This window comes from Colossoma macropomum, unplaced genomic scaffold, assembly GCF_904425465.1.
Source record: "Colossoma macropomum unplaced genomic scaffold, Colossoma_macropomum, whole genome shotgun sequence".
NCBI lineage: Eukaryota > Metazoa > Chordata > Actinopteri > Characiformes > Serrasalmidae > Colossoma > Colossoma macropomum.
In genome coordinates, this window is record NW_023494803.1 from 19746155 (window position 1) to 19767347 (window position 21193).

The 21193-nt window shown below is 39.7% G+C and overlaps 1 protein-coding gene across 2 annotated transcripts in view; it reads right to left on the minus strand.

The window, feature by feature from the left end:
• arhgap5 (Rho GTPase activating protein 5) overlaps positions 1-20858 on the minus strand; it is a 45617-nt gene extending 24759 nt beyond the window's left edge. The window contains exons 1-3 of one of the 2 annotated variants that reach the window (XR_005008572.1): positions 20545-20858; positions 11964-15864; positions 11614-11766 (exon numbers count right to left, since the gene is read on the minus strand). Coding sequence is in view for 1 of the 2 variants with exons in the window: in XM_036594053.1 (XP_036449946.1) it covers positions 11614-11764; positions 11963-15682 (3871 nt within the window). In the remaining variant the exon portion in view is untranslated. Of the gene's footprint in view, positions 1-11613; positions 11767-11962; positions 15865-20544 lie in introns of both variants that reach the window. The other variant, XM_036594053.1, reaches the window with a different exon arrangement.
• Between the last annotated feature and the right edge of the window lie 335 nt (positions 20859-21193).

Consider the following 21193-nt stretch of genomic DNA (forward strand, 5'->3'; position numbering starts at 1 on the left):
GCGGTTGCATAATATGCATGGGCTGGAATGTCCCATTTGGGAAAAGAAGCACTGTTGTTTTTTTTAATAGGAAGTGGAGCTCCTGAATAGCTGACTGACTAGGAAGCCCTAAAGTCACAGCCATCCAAAGCTGTGTTCAAATTATCTGCTTTGCAATAAAAGAATCAGCTTTTACACAAGCTTGTGTGAGGAAAAAAAACACTACTGCATTGTGAGAGCACAATATTCATAAAGCATAAACACAAAATTTTGCTCTAATGGAGAAAAAGCACCTTCATATAGCAGGGCAGTACTGCAAGCTGGCAACTCTTTTGTCATTTTACCAAGAGTAAGAGGAAACCATGCCATTTGCAGCAAATGCAATACTACAGATTCTAAAGTACTATTTGGACAGAAATAGGGACATGGGGAGGTGGGGTTATGGAATTTTACCACAAGACATCTTTAATGTTTACAATTGAATCGCACTGAATATAAATTGAAGAGATGGGAGTTGCTACTTCATTTACGCACTGCCTTCACTCCAAAAAAACTTCACACACAATATGTCGAGTACACGTGAAGTACACATGAAGTGGGACAATACATATCGGCTTGATTTGGGCCACAGAGAACACAAGCAGATGCTTCTTAGAGTGCCATCACAGGTTATCTCTAAGATTTGTTTAATAGTCATACAGTTCTTAAAACATCACTAATATGGTGGATTTGAACAGGACTCATCACCACGAAACACTTGTAATAAGTCAATTACCTCACCTCCCCTTCTAAAACTGGCATGTCTAGGCAACATCTCAACGATTTCCAAGCTATGATTTCAAGTCAACTGGCTGTATGGAAGCCATTCCTACCAGAAAGACAAGGAAAAATCTTTTTCAACGTCTCTGTTTCTGGTAGCAGTATGTCTACGTTTATTATCTTTTATCAAAAAAATAATGACTTTCTTAAAATACTGAATTAACATCTTAAATTAATGATTTCAATATATTGGCTTAACATCTCAAATACTGCCAGCCAGATGTAGATGCTTGTTAAGACATGTGGCTGTAATGCTTGCAAATTCAACGAATTACAAAAAAGCAAAACTAAAAAGGGAACAGATTGTAGTTTTACTGCGTTCTTGGAAGTAACATTTCCAGGGAATTAACAGTAGCAACTTCAGTAATCAGCAAAAAATATATCTAATCGTAACAGAAACAACAGAGTATAACAGTATACAGGCGAGTGACTTTTTTAATCTGAAGTCGAAGCAGGCTTAATTGTAAACACAGTCAAAAAAGTTCAGTACTTGCTTGCCAGGCTTACAGACTGGCCTCAGAGATGGAAAAGTACAGTTTAATAGTTTTTTTTTATTATGGCAAATGTAAAGCCGATACAAATTGACTGTACTGGCTTGTGCCGAATATTAAATTCAGTTCTGTACAAATAACAATAGTGTGTCCAGCATCTCATACATGATTATGGAATATGTGGTTGACAATTTTGAGCCAGTCTTGCCTTATGAGAATTAATAAGGCCTGTGCTTTAAATCCAGTTAACAGTCTAAAAACACAAATAAATGCTAGCAGAAACTGTCCTTGCATGTGAGACTTGTTAAGTCCTCAGCAGAGGTTTTCAAAGTGAACTGGCTCAGTGTCCTGGGATGATTCTAGTGATTCTGACTGATGCTGATTTGGACATGTGAGTGTTGACAGATGACGACCCAGCTGAGTCTAAGTTTACTGATTTTTATGTATTATTATCTATACTGAGTCACATAATTGGACAGGTAGAGGAGAATAACCATAGCTAGACCATATTTATCCACATATTTATTGTTTTATTGAAAGTGATTTCCTGAAATGTACAACCAGAGGCTTGCACAGTGTTTAATGTTATGCACATGAGCCTCTCCTGCCAGGCAAAGGCATTTTTATCATTCATTGATATTGCCTACAATCTATTAGTTTACATTAGTTCTAACGTCAAACTCTTTGGTTTTGTGCTGGTTTACCAGAAATATTTTCCATGCATTTTCAGACAGTTACTTATCGAAGTTTGTTTATGTGCCTACACTGCTAACATTAGCATCAGGGCTGATACCGATACTTTGATTTTGATTCCGATTCCCACATGATTCCTGAAGTCTGAATTCCAAACCAAAAGAGGGTGTGGCTTAATTCAGAAATGAGTGTGTCACTAGGAGTGGGCATAATTACGGACCACAACAAATTACAGACTACTCAAGATGCAATGACATTTACAAGATGAATACAGATTTTAGGCAGCCAATCAGCTGTCTAGATTTTCGAACATGCACGCTAATTAGCTTATTGATGCAGATAAAACCAACTACTTAACCAGCTACTTAATTTGGCATGTGATTACATGGAATATTTCAATGTAGCATTGAAGTAATTTGGTCTGTACCATAAAAGTACTGAATTACTATATCTAGCCCTAGTAAGCAATTAGTGCTATCAACTAAGCCTACTAAAATAAACTAGGCTTTGTGACTGTTTTCTGCTTATGATAAAGTTACAGCCTTGTGGTTCTCAAAGACAACATATGCAAAGCAGAGTCACGGCAATGTGACTGATTTTTTTTTTTTAATTATTTTAGAAAAAATTTAATTTGGAAAAAAAAAATGTAAACAAATCTGCAGTTTTACCAGATTTCACAGGCAAGATGAGTACATGAGTAATCGTTTCCTAAGCAGTCTTGTTACCAGGAGTGTTTGATTCTGACTTCATGCATTCGTACTCCTAAAAGGAATGCACTATAATGCAGCCTTTTTGAGATTCTGCATTATAGAGGACAACATTTAGCTAACAATTAACAAACCATATGTTGGGCTACCCTAGTTGGCTCATATGTGAAAGTTCCAAAGCTTATGACGTACTGTCCTCTCCTTTCATTTCGCTCTCAGATCTACGCCCTGGTCCAAGTGCGTGGCCTGATGTGTGGCGACAGCCTGTCAAAGGCAATTTGTTCCGACAACCCCTTCCCTTGAGCACAAAAGACAGCAAAATGCCAATGGGAATAACAGAACTTTGTGTTGTTGGACATTTATTGCTAAGCATTCACCAGAGACCATGGTGTGTCAAAAGAAAAAAAAAATAAGAGCCATCAAACCTTTGATGCCTTCAGCAAGGTGGCTGTCTTAAGAGGGCAATGCAAGTGGCTTCAAGAGAGGAGGTCAGCTAAAGACTTAGTATAATGAGGACAAATGCAAAATCAATATCTTTCCTTAAAGACCCTAAAGAGCTTGGTTCAACAGCAGACAATACCACACTGTTAGTTGACTAACACAATAAAAATGAGATCCGTTTCTCAAACAAGAGGTTTGTTACAGATATTCAAAAATGTAAGCAGTAAAAAAGGTGACATGTTCAGAAACCAGTTCCTTGTAAGGGGTCTGAAGGCTTGGTCCCTCAGGAGACTATGCTGTAGAATGATGCAGTTCACTGGGTTCAACAATTAAGCCAATACAACTCATGTAAAAAACATTACTTCACAAATATTTTGACTTATTTGCCTACGTTTTCTACTGCTTACCATACCAAGGTCAAAAGGTCAAAGTGTACCATATTTGGCAGACATTTCCTTTTGAGACTCCTCCTCAACAACTATTATAAACTGAATCGATTCTAAAAATTCTGCCCATCAGCCCAGCTCATATAGTGGTGCTCTGCAACAACTACTAACAAAGTGATTGGTTTGGTTGCAAACATTAATAATTGATACATACTAACCTTTTAGCACTCGCTGTTTAAAAGCTGTAAAAAAGAGCATGTTTATGGAAAACTTCACTGCTCAGAAATCTTTGCTCACTTTTCACATTTCAGCACCCTTACGTTCCACAACGTTTGAACGTCATTTATTAAGAACCATAAAGGCACAGAATTCCAGAAACATTTGCTAAATTAATGTTATCCAGCCCTAGCAGCTGCCCTGAAACCTTTCAACTTATAAAAAATCATAAAATCATAAAATACTACACAAGAAGTGCACAAGTCACTAGAATTTCTCAATGCAGCATGTCTAAGAAGGGCACAACAGGGAGGCAACATTTTAGCTATTCCAACAGGAAATGCAAATCTGGTTGAGATCACTGGAAAGTGGTAACAGAAAATAATCTCCCAACTCTGTGGGAACCAGTGAGTAGGAAAGGTTATACGCTTGCTTGTGAGAGCAGCTGACCAATGGCCAGGTGGAGAAGCAGGATGCTTAACTAGCCAAGCTACTCCAAATCTAGTCCACAGATCAATGCCTAGGTTTAGATGGTGAATTTCTCATAGACTGAATTTTCCCACAGCTACTCAATTCACCTGCCTCTACTGGTTATGGACAGTCTGTTCGTCTGGTGCCCCAGATGAGATACATCGATCAAAAAGACTGCCTGTGAGAAATTTACCACATTTTGTAACTTCATATAATTTTTACCAGACACTAATGCAGCACTTTACTCATTACCAACCAAATGCATCCCTAAATGCACAGTGTTTTCGATAAACATCATTAGTACTTCCTTCACGAAAGAACGTTTAATCCCATCCTTCCCCATTAAGGAGTCATTTAATCCTTGTAGTTCAGAAAATCTTAGTGGTTAGGCTAAGGAAAACCCTGAAGAATGCACTTTGCACAACAATAAAGTCACACTGAAAAGCACATCACTATAACAAAATCATCCAAAATGCTTTCTGCACTGGCTCTTTGCCTCTGTGACCACTACTTGCTGGTTTAAACAACAATAATGCTTTGAACAAGAAAATATGCGCTGTAAAAGTGCCCAAGGACAGCGCTGCTCTGAAAAAGACAGAGTAAAAAGTAGGTAAAAAGCAGTGAGTGTAAATAGTAAAAAAGCGTTTGAGTGTTCAATTAAAGGACCTAAAACCTATTTATCCAGTCATGGTCCTCATGGACTTGAAAAGGAAACTAAAGAAGCAATTTGCACTCAGAACTAACAGAATTTTTGAAATTAGTTATTGACTTAGCTCACAAATCCAAAGGCCTCTGCTAACCTCTGTTGTAGATTTGGACTGTCTGTAGTGTTATTATTTCACAATCCAGTGATGACCAGAGAGGGATGGGTTCCTCTTTTGAGTCTTGGTTTCTCTCAGTGTTTCTTCCTCAAGCACACAGACAGCTTTTCTTGCAACTTTTGCATTTGACTTGCTCATTAGAAGTCTGGATTTCTGTAGAAGTGCTTTGTGACAATGACTGACATAAACACTACTACTCCATAGAAATAAGACTAAACTAAATTAACCTTAAGTCACTTCCTCAGAACTAAACCATTTGGGTTTGAGCACTTTACCTCAGTTTGCAAGTGTATATATCATATACTAGGGTTGCAGAAGACCATTCTCAACTAAATCTTTAGATTAATTTAATCTAAAACTGAGCTGTTGTTGGTAGTATGTCAAACTAAATTCCTTTTTACAATTTTATCTTAAAATGTATCTTTTGAATAATGTCTTTTTTTGCCCCCGTTTTCTACTGTTTATATTTAGTTAAGTATTGATTTTTGGCCTACAGCAGTAAAGCACTGAAAAAGTGCTTCAAGTTTAATACTCAGTCAATCTTTCAGTTCAATCAAAATCCTCCATCAGTAAAGCTACAGTCACACTAACCATGAGTAAATTCTGCCTGGCGAAAAAGCTAATTTACTTGAATGGGAAAGGACACAAGACAATTAGCTTTGGGTAGCGCTAAATTTCATCTTTTTTCAGACAGAGTATGAATACACCTTTCTTAGTACTTGCTGATACCAAGTCTGATACCACACTGTGTAACTCACTCACAATTAAGTAGTTGTTACTGTAAATGTGTGCAATGTACCTTAATAGGTAAATCATTCAAATCTAGCTGGTATTAAATGACGTGCATTAGCTAGCTATGCTACATTAGTTACTTTAGATCGGACAGCACTGCAGTGAAGAAGACTAGGTTTTGCTCCTCATCACAAAAGCACTTCTGTACAGCTGTAAATTACGTTTCATGGGTTTAAACCCTGATCCGTCTCTTTCTACATCAGTATCTGTATCTCAGCGACAGCAGGATTCATATCTGAGACTAATGCCTCTGAAGAGCTCACTTATAGTGTTTTACCTCTGAAGTATTTTGTTTGGCTGATTGAGCTGTAGTGAATGTCCTCTAAAGCCAGGCATACACTGTGCGGTTTTAGAAATCTTGTTCTTTGGTGTATCACACTGTACATCCAAATAGCCCATCATGTGCAGACAAAGCCTACGATTTATACACTCATGCTGTACAAAAACGCTCCATGCATGTTACGTGAAACACAGCTCCTGAAAGCTGTTTCATTCAAAATAACATGCCGCACACTAAGTACTGAGCAAAGAGAAACTGGGCAGCGCTGTAAACACTGTGCAAGGAAGCTAAAAACCAGGCGGTGATGTACATGGTAGGACAATACGGTCTCTCTACAGCCTGCCTTACAAAAAAAATCACTGTGTTAACATTTATACCTTGCTCTTCTACTCAGTCAGACCAAAGTCGGCATAGACAGCAATGTCTACTCTTTTGCCTCCGTTTGGCTGACCTGCGTGTCTCCACCCATATTGGGGAAGCGGTTGTGATTGTGTGTTTAAAAAGGGGCTAAGATCACACAGTGTAGGTCTGGTGGGAATCAGCCAAGGCACAATGTTTAAAGTGACCAGCGACTTTGTGACCGACTATCAGGGTGTCAGTAACTCTTCTTTGTGTAAGCAGAGTCCTTCACTGCATTTTTTCATTAGCACAGCAGCGTAGACTCGACTTGCGCCACATGTTATCAGCGGGTACAGAAATGTTGGTATCGGTGCATTTTTACGAGCATGAATATGAGTAATTGAGCATGGTATCGGCCCAACGTCTGATACCAGTATCGGTATCAATGCATCCCTAATACCTTCCCTCCAAATCTACCTCATATCAGCACTGCCCGTACTCACTGGACTTGTGATGAATGACAATATACTAACTGAAGAACATTTGTCTGTTTAGTATTTTTTAGAAAAAAGACACCACAGCTCACCCTTTTTGATTTCTGTTGGTTGACGCTTCTGAGGTTTACAAATTTGCCGGGTTAAAGTTTGGAAACAAGTTTATTTTTTGCGTTTTCTTCCACAAGGGACATGGCTTTTTACCCAGCAGCATGTCAAAATTATTCTCGATGTGTTCCATAAGGTGTATATCTTTACAGCACCACTTTTGACCCTGCCTGGAATCATGTCCCCCAAGGGGGGACTGACCCCCAGGTTATCAACCCCTGACCTGTAGTATTCCTTTATGAATCTACATACTCGAAACAACAGGCTACTCACTGAATAACGGATTGAAACTGAGAATTTTATTATGGCTTTCGCTAATAGCCAGCAAAATAGGCTACTCACTCAACAGTAGACTGAAACACAAGGCTTTATCAGGGATTGTTACTAAGAAACTGAAATACAGACAATCTAATTCATTTTTATCATTATTGCTGAAATAACATAATGGAATTTGTTCAAATTTGGGAAGTTAAACACATTGAATTTGCTAATAAATTGTCAGTGTATTAAACTACTTTTGATGCAAATCAAGTATGACTAACTAGTGACACTACCTACAAAATGCTCTGCGTTAGCTGAAACAAAAACTTGTGTTAGCTAGCACTTAAACAAACAGTGGCAGTAACAGACAGCTTTGTAACCATGTCTTACTTTTTAAAGTTAAAAGTGTTATATTTAACAGACATACGTGTCCAGCATGTTTTCTAGAATGGAATTCACACTGTGCATTTTCTTTCCCTTTTCAGACGAGCAGTGATGTTACAGAAGAGTTCCAGTAACAGTTTACATGAACACCATCAGAAAGAACTTCAGTTACAGTTTGATACAATTTGCAATGTTTCAGGTACGTTCAGTTAATTTATCAGCAACACAAATACTTTCTTGGTAGGCATTTAATATGACAAATTTGCACAGCCTATAGATTTTTTAGTACTTTATTAGCCACAAAAATTTGCTGCTGAAAGACGACTGCACTTGTACTATATAAATGAAAACCCTATCATTCAAGTCTTGGTTTCCAAAAAAAATGCAGATATATAGAAGTCTGTTTGAATTAAGTTTCATCTCCCTGTGTAGATCTGCTAGCAATTCCAAAACCTGGCAGCCACTAAAGTGTAGCCATTTCATAGATAATTCCAACTAAAGATTAAAGTCATGCTGTCCACTCAAAACCAGTATACTGGCTAAAAGGCCAGTGCATATATTGTGTACTTGCACAATGTGAAAGTTCTCAGAGATATATTTTTATCGGCTGACTAATTGTTGCAACACTGTCACATACGAGTGCTAAGCTATTTCAGGGAGGACATCTTGCTGCTAGGGAACAATGACAGCGAAAGTGCTAAGTGATTCATTGAAGACAATTAATAAGCACCCCTAAAAATCCATTGAATCTACACAGTTCCTAGTGTCACAGACTCTAGATCACAAAATGGAAGAAGAGATGCCGGCCAAAGCATACAGCATGTTCAGACTGGTAAAGGACTAGCTGAGTTTGACTAATCGTTTCCTCTGGGTTTTAAAGCGTAGCAGAGAATGAGGATGAGTATGTGTGTGTGTGTTTGGGGAAGGGGGGGGCTTGATGACCTCTTTCATCTGCAGGACTCTTTCAGGCAAGATGCACTGAAAAGGCTTTTAAATAAAGACCCACAATGCTCGGATACAGCCACAGGCATATTGAGCCACTACTGCAACTGCAGTAAACTTAACGAGTTCTAAATGCACTCAAAGCAAAGACAAGTCTTCAACAGCACCACTTCTTTTCAACAGTATCACATAATATTTGGTGCTGAGAAAATTCTCAAAATTCTTAAATTAAAAAAATAAATAAATAAATTAAAAAGATGCCATGAGGTATTAGTAGCTCTGTGACTGGGTGCAAAATAGAAAACGCTACAAATTTTAACAGTATTCAAGTCATAATGAGTATAATACATGAAACAAGCATTGTTAAGAAAGTCATGTGTCAAATGGTTAATTCTGTTGCATCTATGTTAAAGTCAATGTGACTCGGAAAACAGCACATTTTCCTTCTGTACTGTGACATATTTCAGAGAGGGTCTCTGAACTAGTTAAGCGTGATAGGTGGGGTTGGGGAGGGTTAGGTAAAACATAATATTATTGGTTAATATTATTTCCTCTGCATGCTGGCGCAGTGATGTAATCAAAACCTGGTGATGTTTTTGAGGTGCACAGAAGTCACTACACTTTCAAAGATTTTGAGAAAACAAGAATTTGAAATGGTACAATATAATGACGTGCTTAATATAGCCAAGGACATGATCTTTAACTAAACTACAATAAATGTTATTGTTACATCACTGAGACAGACAGGATGGTACAGAAGACAGTACACTGGTATTAAAGGGCCCATATCCTGTATTTTTCTTGCATTTATTTTTTTCTTCTGTAGTCCACTTACAGCATTAAGTGGTTTAGACCGTTTTCCAACCTTTCTTTAACATACAGACTGATTTATGTAATTAATTTCTGTTCTGACTGGCTGCCCTGTATTGTACCTCATTCTAAAAGCAGTCCAGTCTAAAATACTCCTTATAACTTCAGCATGAATGGGGGAAGCTAAACTGGTGTAGGCTAAATAGGTGAAGATATGTAAATGTGTTGATTTTAATGACATCTCAGAAACAGTAAATTCAAAATAAGATGTTTTGCAGCATAGTTTACATATATGGATTGTATGGATTGCGTAGAGAGTTGTATGTTGTGAAACTTTAGCAGTGTTTATATACTATAGCTAATTTTTATGTAAACAAGTGGGAAAAATTTAGTTTTCAACAATATTGGCCCTTTAAGATCCAGTATGCTGTCTATGTTAGTTACAAAACCAAAAGATTAATGCATTTTATAATTAAGATGGTAGCAGCCAGCAGTGCAATCCAGGCAAACAATTAAGCTAGTTACATTATATGAAAACTAAGCAAAATCCTTTAAAAAAAAAAAAAGTGTCCTGAGCAGAAACAAACAGCTCTCAAAACCAAGTGACTCAAACCATCAATCACTGTCAGTGCGCATTAACCTACCACACATGGGGTGTGAGACCGGCATAAAAGAGCTGCTGTCTCGTCCTTACAAAATCAGTCAGGAAGTTGGACTCCCACGCACATGTAAAACCATTTCCCAAATATGCTAACTTGGGGTGATTTTCTAGCTAAAATATTACTGATGTTTAAATATTAGCCAAGTAAAAAGAGTAACCTAATCATCTCCCTCAAAATCACATCATTAAACAGCACATCTGCTTTGACCTCAGAGCTGGACAGTCTCTGAATGGTGGCGTCTGCGGATGCCACATTCAAATTACATCGCTTAAAGTTAGGCCTGCATCGTTAGTCAGCTCTGCTGTATTGATGCGCATGTTGGTCAGAGTTTCCATTGAACACTCAGCCAGTTACAGAATAGGCCACTGAAGGACACACTGCTGTGACCGAACAAACTGCAGCTGTCAAAATCCACTGAAATGTTGCATGAGTCTATTTGTTAAAATTTGAAGCAGAGTCCACTTGTTAAAATCTGTATTTTGCCAATCACAGTCGAGCAGAAAAGGAAATATTGCTAAAATGCCTTATTTAATATTTCTCTTTACTTACATGATTGATTTTATTTATTGTTATGTTGTAAACATGAAAGGCTTTCCATCTCTAACATTTGCATACACTAACCTTAAAATAAACGCAGTTTCCAAACTGAGTAGATTGACTATATAAGAAAGCACACATTTTAACAGGCTCAAAAACACAAAGCTTTCCAAAGCCATCTATCCTTATTTCTCACAGTCTTTAAGATAAAGATAATAAAGCAGTGAATGTAACTAGTCTAGTCTCAAAAACGCTATGCCAGTTTTAGGCAGATTTATAAAATATAGCAACATTTCACAGACCAAGATCTTATCAGTTTGATCATATTAAATGTTCTGAAACCAATATTTGATTGGCCCTCACAAAACTTTGCATTATCACAGCACAGTGCACATCTCACACTTTTACAAACCACAAAAATATATTATCTCTGAGAAGCTGTTTCTCCTTAATGACAGAAAAATCACCTAAAGAAAAAACGAACTTTCCTAGAAACCTGCACTTCAATATAGATTTAGCTGTTAACGTTTATACCGACAACACTCAACATGACTTTGATGCAGATCCAATCCTGTCACTACAAGAGCACAGAGCATCTCACAAATGGATGAAATATCCACCAACCCCTTAATATCATGCACTGATAACATAATTAACTGACTACTGGTTCATTCCAAAATGTAACTTCTTCCAACAGTAACCGGCATGTACAAGTTAACTACCCTGACAACTGCACATCCCTATAGTTGACAATAAGCAAACCTAGACTAAATAGAGAATTTTCAATGGTAAATCACCTCTGATGATGCAATTTAGTCCAAGACTAGGTTTAATCTATGTCCAGGACATGGAATCCAAACGTAACAGGCAAAGGAAGTGAAAAGGCTAATTTATTTGCTTACGAAATGAATGGCTGGCTTTTCAACTGTAAACACTTCAAGATTTACTACTAAAATATTAATCAGAACCATGAAACTGACCTGTGCGTTCAATGTAGTCCACACATTTCTCAATAAACAATGGAATAGGTCTATCAGGAGTGACCACACTTTGCAGAGGCATCCCAAAGTAGTTGCTTTCCCAGTTTCTCCGAGTTGGTGGATACAAAGGCTTTGTAGTCTTTACTTTTACCTGTACAACAATAAAGTTTCATATAAAATATTCAGTTTTGTTGATACTAAAACCATGAACAAAGCAACAGCAGGTTAAGTTCAACATAGCTTATAATTTCCTACAGGAGAGTGTGGTATAGTCGCATTCAGAACACTGCTAAAATTAGACCTTTCCATAAACATAAACTGAGGTGTAAAGATAAAGATGTTAGCGCACCTTTTTGGGTTCCTTATTTTTCGGTGCTTTCTTTTTCTTCGGCTTCTTGTCATCCTGCTCTGGGTCTGAGGTGATGGCTGGATTGTCTATCCCCCCCTTCCAAGGATCGACAGGTGAGAGTAGAGGGTCTTCTTCACTGCCCCGGTTACCCCTTCCTTTTTTCTTCTTCTGCACTGCAGGCCCTGATTCATCATCACTGACATCTGAGTGAACTCGTCTATGGTACGCTTTTGTCTTGCTAAAAAGGATCTTCGAACGATGTTTGTATTTAGAGGGCCTTCGGCCACCCTGAGACTTTGACATGCGGTCAAAACCATTCTCCTCATCGCCATGAAGCCCATGAAGCCCACCAAAAGAGTTGCGCATCTTCACTATTCTGCTATGGGTGTCCTCTGGGACAACGTAAATGTCATCGCTAAAGCCTTTAGATTTGAGCAGAGTGTCTGCAGGCTCCGCATAATTATCAGACGCTTCAAGATCCTCACCGTGGACCATCATTGGACCTCGTGTTCTCCTGGTGCTCCTCATTCCAGCCTCGATGGTCTTCAAAAGGTTGGGGTCTAGCTTCTTTACGTTAGGCTTGGTTAGCACAGGCTTAGGTCTCACAGGAGGAGGCACTTTGTGGTTGCGTTCATGTTCACCCACTGGCGTACTGTGGACAGGGTACTCGTTCCCTTCCAGGTCGATTCTATACTTCCGTTCACTAGGGGTGGGCAGCAGTTGCACATCATCCCCTATAGGACTATAAGGTGGCGGTCCCTCTGCATCGTCCTCAGAGTCAGGATAGTATGTGTAGGCTGGTGAGTGACTGTGAGGTGACTGGGGGAAGACATCTTCAGTGGTGCCCGGTCCATCCCGCGTGTTGTCAAACATAAAGGAGCTTTCTATACCGTTCTTCTTCTCAAGCACCTCATTGAAAAATGGTGTGAACACTTCCGTCTGCCTATGGTACTGCGACAAGGAGTACAGTGCTGTAAATTTAGCTGTGATTTCTGTGGCAATGTGCTCCCCCTCAGTCATCAGCTCCTTGATTGCTTCATTCTCAAAGAAATCAGCCTGGCTATCTGTGATGGCCACCATTTGGACTGGAATGACATCTTGGACTTCAGCCAAGAATGCGCGCAGCATAGCCATGGAAGACTTTCGTTTTGCTGAATAGACAAGTATGTATCCATGGACCAACTCATCCTTTCTGATTCCAATTGAAGAGTGGTATGAGAGGACGGTGACTTGTATGCGTCTGCGACTGTCGCCAATGATTTTGTCGAGGATCAGGGTGTTGCTCTGGCCAGGCTGACCAGCACTGCAGGAATGCGAGTCCAGAAAAGGTGAAAGAATAAGATCAACACTGAACGGATCCCCACACATGGCACACATAACTATCCGCAAATCTGTTTCGGAGAGATCTTTGATGGAGGGCATTGGGCTCATCACATCAAAATTGTGCTTTAGGCCCTCTAGGACTGCTCTGAGTGCCTGTTTTATTTGAGACTCATTAAACTTTCGTGGAAAGGTCCCAGAGGGTATGTCTATGAATGTGCACTGTAGCTTATTGGCAAGCTGTTGGCCCTGATGCCTTAAAATAGGCATGTTTTTGCAAACGCTGTCTCGCTGACTGGCTAAGATAAGGATAAATGGCAATGGCTGGGTAAACCTGTCTCTTCTGCTCTGGGCGATCTCAGCTCGGATTCGGCTTATGCGGTCACCAATGTAATTGAGTGACTCTATTGAACTAAAGACACAGAAGAACCCATGAGGTTTGAAAGTCGATACCCAAGAATGGTTCAAAAGCATGGGAGAATTTACATCAACAGACAAGAGATCTAACTCATAGATCTTCCCATCCAGGGTGTACTCGTCATCAGTGGACTGAGCTCTTATTTCATTTGCAAGTTCTTGAGCTAGTCCTTCTCTGCCAATAAGACACAAGTTAACTTTATCAAGATTGGCACTGTTGTAGTACAGACTGGTGCGACCATGGTCCAGCTGAACAAGCCTGTTTGCAAGGACCTGCTCAACTTTCAGATCCACACAGCTCGCCCCACTCAGGCATGTCTCCTTGGTGGGATGATAAACAAACCCAATGTGTTTTAGTAAAAGGGACTCCCTATCTGGGGCGAGTTTCTGAAGAGCTCTATATCTGGGTTCCTCATTAAGTACAGCGTGGATTTCACTCATTTTGTCACAGCTTGGGGTGGCATTCAAATCCAGGTCATAAAACAGCTCCGCATGCTCAAACAGCATTTCCTGAAATTCCTCTTTGGCCCTTTCAACAATTTCCTGCTGATGCCGCCCGTAAACATCTCTGCGATCAGCTTCGGTGATATATTTGTATGCCTCGTCTTCCATGACAAAACACATAACTTCCTCCCAGGGTTGGCCAGGACTTATGAAATGCACTCTTTCCAGTGTCTTCTTGAATTTTTCCTTCATTTCCAGTCGCCTTTTCTCTGATATCAAGTGCTGGACGTGGTTTTGATAAATTCTCTCGCCTTCTGAAGTTTTAAGGATGTCAAAGGGCACTCTTCTGTCATCCGTTTTGTTAATGTGATCTGTCTCATCCCAAGGGGTTTGCTCTAGCACAACAAAGTAGTACTGAAACTCAGCCCTGCTCTTCATGAGGTTCTGAGCATCTGCCCAGCTCAGGTTCTCAATCTCTTCTAAGTTGTTAAGCAACTTGTTCAAAATTTTTGGCAGACTGGAGAAGTAATCTTCCCTCCTCTTCCTGATATGCTCTTGCCTCAACTGTTCAATGTGCTTAGAGAAGGTGCTCCTAGCCTTTTTGGTGCCTTCCAAGTTGATGTACTCCTCATAGTCTGGGTGGTTTTTCAAAGTATTGCTCACAATTTTCCAGCTTGTGTGATAATCTTTAACGCTTTGCACAATGAGTTTGTCAAACCTGTCCGAGACCGTGGCTACTAATTGTCTCTGGGTTTTGTAAGCCTCCAAATAAGGGATAATTTTGGGTTTGCCTCGTGTTTTGTCCATTTGCTGGGTCAGAGCATTAAAACAGAGCTCCACATTGACAGACGATCGAGCTGAAGTTTCAACCACCAGCAGATTCTTTTTGCTCGCAGCAAAAGTTTGGACATCTCTTAAATATTGCTCTACGCACTCATCACATTTTGTTGCAGCAATGATAATGGGTTTTTTTGACTTGGTAATTTGTGAGTAAAGGCTACTGATAAATTTCATCTGGTCATCAAATTTTCTATTGCATCCTTTGCTTACATCTATGCACAAGACAAAGCCGTCAATATTCAGTTTCCCATCTGGCATCTGTTTCTGATCAAAATCCTGCTCCAAGCCAAGCTGATCTGTGCAAATATACATCAGTTTCTCAGCGGACTGCAGCTTTGTAGTTGCAGCCCGTTTAGTGTACGGTTGCAAATTTGTGCTCCGATGAGGCAAAAAGGTCTGATCATCAATAAATTCAGTCTGTTCAATGACTTGAATTCTACACTCAAGGCCATCGTCCCCTCTGTGTAGCACTTCTCCCCAGTACAGAAAGTGATCATTATTCACCACACGCCCTCCAAAGTCAATTGTGCTCAACACAGAAGTGTGCTCCGAGTAGTAGCTATCCGCGCTGGGGCGCACATATCTGTTGCACAGGCAGGACTTGCCTACACCACAGTTGCCCTTTTCTTTCTCAGTGCCTGAGAGCCCAACAACGCTGATAGCATATGTCGGCGGACGGGGCTCCTTATTCTTGGCCATTATACCGCCCCTCTCATTGCGTTGTCACTCCAAGCAAAGTCTGCCAGCAAGGCAAGGATGAAGTTCCATTTGCTACTGGTGATGCATTTCCATGTCTCACTCGGAACTCACTCGGTCGATTTTCCTTTTCCTCAGGACCATCCACCACGGGGCAGCTGCACTTGCCCTTGGGTATCACCTACCTGCAATATATTAAAAATATAAATTAATGATGGAAAGAACAATTCAGAGATACTTGTATTACTAGAAACATGAGAGCTGAGATGGTCATCCTAGTTTAATTGTAAATCTAGTTATACTGTATTTATACTGTAATAAAAAGAAACCTGCTATTCTCTATTTACAGGAGATACAGTAGTCAAATGATAACAGTAAGCTATAAAGCAATATTATCAATACATCAAAGCAATGTCATCATAACACAAGTTTTGTGAAATCATGATTAACATGTTTTCACACATTCTTCGCAGTTTATTACACACACCTAATTAGGCACCTCATTGGCTGCTATTCTTTTTACAGTCATTTAAAATAGTATTCCACAACTGAACCAGAGTCTTGTATTCTACATAAACAGACTTTGCTTTACTGGACCCTTACTAATAGGGGTGGGCAATATGGCAAAAATATATCACAATAGCTTGAGAAAAAGTGAATATCCATGGCACTCTTCACTGAATTAAAAGCTTTCACATTAAGCTGGCTGTCCTCTTACATTATCTGTGTATGTTTTTTATTTTTTTTTATCTTACTACACATATGTTATTTGTTTCTTATGGACTACTGATTAAATGAATTTTTTTTTGTTCATAGCAATGTTACAATAAAGATTTTTTAACTCAATTAAGAGTGCCATGGGTATGCACTTTTTCTCAAGCTTTTGAACCCCATTCCACAGAGCACCTTTAATATTTGTATGTTGATTTCCCTACCAGTAGCCCTCTCTGTTTGACCTTTTGAATATTATCATAAAACTTCAGAACCTTCATACAATACACAATATGCATCACAATATTTAGTTTTTCTGAGGTTTGACAAGTTGGAACAGACTAAAAAGAATCAACAGTGACACATTTAAAAAAATACTATCCAAATTATAAAAACATAATTCTTTTTTTATTCAACCTTTCACATACCGCACTAAACCCAAGTGAACAGGCCTAATAATTAGGGATGCCAGTATAAGATTTGTGGGCGGATGCTGACACCCCAATCCAAAAAAGTTGGGACAATATGTGAATTGCAGATAAAAACAGAGAGCACTTATTTATAAATCTACTATGAGCTGCATAGGAAATAAAACAGTGCAAAGATGAGATATGTAATGTTTTATCTTTTCAACTTAATTGTTTCTCGTAAAGATACACTCCTTCTGAAACTGATGCCTGCAACACAGTCCAAAAAGCTGGGACAGGAGGAATTTAAGACTAGGAACATTGTGAAATGTTCAAAAAGCATCCAAAACAGATGAGGCAATCATGCTTGAGTACAAAATGAGCCTCCAGGACTGGCCTACTCCTTTATAGGCAAGGATGTGTTGAAGCTTGCCACTTTGTCAAAAATGCATCAGCAAAAAAGTCCAATAGTTTAAAAATAGCATTCCATGGCAAGCAATTGCAAGGATTTTTGGAATTTCACCCGTCACTACGTTGCATATCATCAACAGATTCAGGGAAAATATAATACTTTCTGTGTGTAAAGAGCATGGCCAAAAACCACAAAAACCCTCAAACTCCCACACAACACTGCTTTACAAATCCTAATGCTTCTGTGATGGATATCACCACCTGGGTTCAGGAACACTTCGACAAACTGTTGTTAATAAAAACTGTCTGTCACTGCATCCACAAATTCAAGTTAACACTGTACTATGGGCAGTGGAAGTCATACGTCAACAATGTCCAGAAATGCTGCAGATTTCCTTGGGTTTGAAGAGTCTGCCTTTCATATCGTTTACTGACTAAAACACAAACTAAGTTTATTTAAGAAAATAATAAACATTGTGTTTTCCAGGGCTAAGAAGAGAAGGACCATCCAAATTGGTACCAGTGTAATATTCAAAAACTGGTCCATAATGCTAAGAAGTGTATTAGTGAGTAACTTAAACATCTGTGAATGACAATGCCAAGCCCATACTGCTTGTGTTAAAACAGCATGATGCCGATGCTGATTTTTGTAAGCAAATATCTGCCTTTACCGATATGACTTCTATATCGTTGTGTATCCCTAATAATTATGCTGTTTTTGCAATGAAACACATGTAATGTGATGTAATTTATCATTGTAACGACAAATATCATCATATTGTTCATTCCTACTTACCAAGCAATATGGTTTTGACCAAAGGGTAGATGTTATATGACCGCTGATTCTAAACATTTACAAACACGTTTGGGAATATTGTTTATTAGTAAAACTCTTAGCCCTTTATTAAGTATGCCTCCCTTTTCCTTAAAATAATAGCCATTGCCCCAAAGACAATGCTATCTAAGTGGGTAGGCTTGAGCCTAAGGGTTGAGTGTGTGAGCAATACAGGAGGTGAATATAGGTTTATTTATTTGATAGAGTTATCGTTTTCATTTCCTGTCTCTCTAACTAACGCCTCTCAGTATGCATGAAACAGATCAAACTCGGAGGCGTATATAAATACACTAAATATTCAGACAGCACCCACCCTGTGGTCAGAACAGGTCATTCATGCAAGAGGCCACTGGAAACATGACACAATCATGCACACTGCAAGACAGGCCACTATCTTCTTTGTACAGTGGTGGTGTCAGAAATATGTGGATTACAGATTGCAACTGACTAAATGTACTGCACCCTATTAGGTATGTCTACAGAGTAGTTTTTCTGAACTAATGTGTCTGTGGAGTGTCTATATATACAAACTCAGACACAGTCTGTCTAGGAATCAAATGGTCTTCTAATGACCGATGCATGACATGCTGTGGATCCCTAGGATTCCTCGGATTAAAACCATGTCTGGATTTTCAGTCAAAACATACTGCTTTGGACTTTTCTGTCTCAGTCTTGGATGGCCAAACCACAGTTTAATGTTTCAGGGTGTGTTAGGCAGAGAGAGAACATTAAATCGTGCAACACTGTGACCTCCAGTGAAGAACACTGCTGTGGATTAATGGGAGCAATATCACAGGAGTGGGTAACACACCTATTAGATAACAGTCATTAAACCATTAAAAGAGAATCGAAGACTTTCCCTCAGCGACTACCTCAATTCACAGGACTACTTCGGTTAGTGTCATTAAGACCAAGACAACTAGTTAGTCATTTATGGAGGAGCATGTTGCAACATCGAGTTTACTAGTCATAAAAATCAGGTAGAAACTCAGACTGAAACTCTGGCAAATTACATTTTTCCATGCCGACACATAGGTGCAGTTAACCACTGCCTTTGTACAGAAATGCAAGTGATCAAACTCCTCTCGGCCAAATGAGTTCAACGTAACTCGCATTTTAGGTGTGTCACTAACACAGGGACTTCACAACACACGCATAACCCCTGAATGACATATATAACAAAGGAATGAGTATTTATGATAAGAGGGTTTACGAACAGCTTATATCAGTATTTGCAAGATGACATGAGCTCTTTTATGATGTAAATGACGGTATATTGACCTGAGGGCCCTGAACTGAAGCAGCAGACATTTTATAACACTGTTATGAAGCATCATTCACATGTAACTGAACATACAAGGCAGAGACCTAGTTAAGAACACCATGTATCAGTACTGTGCCCTGAAACTGATCACTTTCATACAAATTTTCCTATATCACTTTAGTTTGAGGGCATTTTTCATGGAACTAATAAACAATATGACAAGTTTTCTCTAACAGCCTTACAAATTGAACAAATAAGCGTCCATCACTTTGGTCTAAGGGCCCTTATGTGAATATAATGTCATTTATCTCAAAATATTTGATGTCTTGCAAACACCAACATAAGATATTCATTAATACTCGAGCATCGCTTTCTATAACATATCTTGATGTGCGTGTCATGAAGCCTCTATGTAGGCAGCCTCCAAATAAAGTGTTACCCAGTGTAAATGTAATGGTTGTTAGCGGGGTTAGAGTCTTTTACGGGGTATTAAAGGGGGTATGTACGAGGTGGTCGAAACTGGGAGAAGTCTGTGAGCTGGTGGTGAATAGAGCACAGCTATTGTTACAGCGCTGGCAAACAGCTCCACGCCTGCTAGCCAACTTACTTCGACGAGCAGCCGCTGTGACTTTTTATCCGGAGAACTAGCACAACAGCCTCGCCTGTACAAGAAGGCGCATTACAGGACAAAACGGGTTTCTTCAACTGTAGGTCTAGTGAGTTACCCTCAAATTTAACGACCTGGACAGTCTCAGTCAGTCCGAGAAAAGAAGATAACTTGGTGAAACACCACCCCTTCGACTAAATAGGTGGGCTTAGCTAGGTTAACACAGCCGCAGAGGGCAGATATAGGTACTCCAGGGCTTTATTTTCGTACTACAGTGGCGCCGTTAACGCGTCCGTTTGTTGTTTTGGTCGACAGAAGATTAAATAAAGCACAATTTGAGGCGCTTCATTTGCGCTGGTCAGAATGAAGAGCCACATCCTCGACACAGGCCTTGCCTGGACAACGCTTCCTCTGTGTGTGATAGCAGTCCAGCTAGCCTGGCTAAGCGTTAGTGTTAGACTGCGCCGAGTCTCGCAGCGAAGCTGTGAAAAAGACATTTGTGTTAGACAGAGACACACAACGCCATCGCCTCAGTCCTCCTCCCAAACAAAGCAACACAAACCAAACCGAGCAGAGCGCAGAAAACAGCGGGGAAAGTCACGACACTCTTCTCCAAACGCATTCCCCTACCTAACATGGTCGCTCCCTGCTCCCGACACCACAGAGAGGAGGAGGCATTCCCAATATCCCCTCTTTAATCCCACCTGGTCGGACAAGGAACACAATTCCAAACACTCCTTAGGCTCCGGCGTCGGGAAGAATCCGAGAGATTTTCGACAAGAATAGTTTTAACCTGTTTTAACAGTATTTGTGGTTTGCGTGTAATCCGAGCCTGACTCCCTCCCCTCTCATTCCAGTCGGTAATGGCGACGGATAGATCCGGCTCTCGCTCTCTCTCTCTCTCTCTCCCTCTCACACTCCTTCCCTCCCCATCTCGCTCACTCTCTCACTCTCCCTCACTGGAGCACATTCTCTCTCTCTTTCTCTCTCCACAGTAACTTTTCCATTCCTCTGGTGCGGGAGCGCGCCGCGCGTTCACGGTTGTCTTCCACTGTAATTGAACGATAATAGGCGTTAATAGGCCAGGATTTACTTCAGTCTGTTTCTGTTAATCTGTCGTATTTTGGAGAAACCGTGTATGTGGATAGCCACTGCACCAACACAGAGACTGAAATGTTTCCCCTGATGTTCAATATTCAGCCACCATATTGTGATTTTTTATATATCTATAACTGTATAATTTGTGTATAATTGTGTATAATGTGTGTGTTGTGTGTAC